The following is a 1,797-nucleotide window of genomic DNA, read 5'->3' as shown; positions in this document are numbered from 1 at the left end:
ATATCATTTTATTTTATATTTACAGAAATTTTTTTAAAGAATAAATCCACGAAGGGGTCAGAAAATAGAAGAAAGAAGCTGCATGATCATCACTTGGGCTCGCACTCCTATGCCAATCTGGAGGATGTTTATTGTCAGGATACAATATATGTTAAAGGGGTCAGAAAATAGAAGAAAGAAGCTGCATGATCATCACTTGGGCTCGCACTCCTATGCCAATCTGGAGGATGTTTATTGTCAGGATACAATATATGTTATTTAAAGCTTTAAAAGATCTTATTGCTTAGTATGATTATAAAATCTTATAATTTATAATATGACAGGGAAAATCATTAATGCTGATACACTTGAGGGCAAAAGCGGCGTATGGTACTTTCCGTGAATAATATAGGGGTGATGAGAAGAATCGGGATAAGATCACGGCAAATCTCGAGTTAGTGGTGAGACTTATACATATCTTGAGTAGTATTATTAATTCTATTTTGTTGTTAACATTACGAGGAAATGAGAACACAAAAAATATGGTCATTATCTTGAATTAACTATAAATTTGTGCTTTAGGAGGGATTTGAGGCTGCATCTAAGGAGACTGCATCTGTGTACATTTCACAGGAGGAGGAACAAACCGAGCCGGACCCTCACATGCTTTCTGCAGAGGAGAACATCAATCTCACACAGAACCTGATGGGTCATAATAGGTAAGGATGGTAAAAAAATCGAATCAATTTGAATACTACATACTATTTATATTTGTTTACCATTATTAAATTTGGGAGCAAAGTTTAATATTTATTTCTCCCTAATAATAGGAGAGGAAGATATCATCTGCATGGTGTCGGAGCTTCACCCGGCATAAGCATTAGATCATCCACAACATCCTCCATGCCATCTACATCGATGAGAGCAGCCACAAGCAGTTTCCAGGTTATGCCATTTGTCGCACGTATCTCTGCGTATCTGATTGACAAAATTGACCCGGAGCTGCATATTCAGGTGACTAATGAGATGACTAGAGTTGCGCTGACGGCGAACTTGATGGACGATCTCATGGGGTATGTTATACAATATTTAGGCTGTGCGATTCCTTATAGCGCGTATGGTGGTATCATACGGATCATTAGCTCGATTGACAATAATTCCGGCGCTAGACAGAGCAGTGCTCAGGTACCTTATTTTTTCTTATATTTATAAATTCATTTTTATCTAATATGTTATCAAACTCCACATAATGATTATTCAATTAAACATTCAGAGTGGAGATATTGGAGGGAGCAGCACCCGTTCTCGTAATCGGGATAGAGATACCCCCGCCAACGATGATGGATGAGATTTTTTTATTTTTAATGCAATAAATAGTTTTATTTATTATAACACTACATTTATTCATGACGTGTATCCTATCTTAGTCATGTGCATTGTTAGTATATATGTTGTTGGATGTATATTAGACGGAACTGGTTGATGTATATTTTGAAGTGAATGGTTGGATTTGTACAATGTGTTGGATTTAGTTATATTTAGTTTTTGAATGGAATTGTTATGAATTTTGATTATAATTGGATGGTTGGATGTATTCATGTGTACAATATTTTCTGGATGTATTCAAATATTAATGTAATTGTACAGGAAAATATAAATTATAATTAATTTTTTTTTGCTGGAAAAAAGCAATCTAGACGGAATTCCGTCTAGGTTGATTAAACCTAGACGGAATTCCGTCTAGGTTGTAATAATCAACCTAGACGGAATTCCGTCTGGTCTGACATATCAGACGGAAATCCGTCTGGTCAGTCAGAC

General features: G+C 35.8%; 1 protein-coding gene across 2 annotated transcripts; it reads left to right on the top strand.

The window, feature by feature from the left end:
• Positions 1 to 266: 266 nt before the first annotated feature.
• On the top strand, positions 267 to 1,487 carry LOC109827348. Of its 2 annotated transcripts, none has more exons than XM_020394340.1 (4): positions 267 to 440; positions 613 to 698; positions 810 to 1,164; positions 1,253 to 1,487. In XM_020394340.1, the coding sequence occupies exons 2-4, from the start codon at positions 643 to 645 to the stop codon at positions 1,325 to 1,327; spliced, it is 486 nt and encodes a 161-aa protein (XP_020249929.1). In that variant the 5' UTR covers positions 267 to 440; positions 613 to 642; the 3' UTR covers positions 1,328 to 1,487. The 2 variants fall into 2 exon arrangements, with proteins under 2 accessions (XP_020249929.1, XP_020249928.1); XM_020394339.1 differs by having other exon boundaries at positions 562 to 698.
• The last annotated feature ends 310 nt before the right edge of the window (positions 1,488 to 1,797 follow it).

The sequence above is a fragment of the Asparagus officinalis genome, unplaced genomic scaffold, assembly GCF_001876935.1.
Source record: "Asparagus officinalis unplaced genomic scaffold, Aspof.V1 AsparagusV1_Un157, whole genome shotgun sequence".
NCBI lineage: Eukaryota > Viridiplantae > Streptophyta > Magnoliopsida > Asparagales > Asparagaceae > Asparagus > Asparagus officinalis.
The sequence above is the reverse complement of the archived record's forward strand: the minus strand, read 5'-3'. Positions and strand labels throughout refer to the sequence as shown.

Coding starts and splice junctions, on each gene's coding strand:
- LOC109827348 (XM_020394340.1), top strand. CDS start 643: ATGCTTTCTGCAGAGGAGAACATCAATCTCACACAGAACCTGATGGGT. Junction 699..809: donor AACCTGATGGGTCATAATAG/GTAAGGATGGTA, acceptor CCCTAATAATAG/GAGAGGAAGATATCATCTGC. Junction 1,165..1,252: donor CTAGACAGAGCAGTGCTCAG/GTACCTTATTTT, acceptor TTAAACATTCAG/AGTGGAGATATTGGAGGGAG.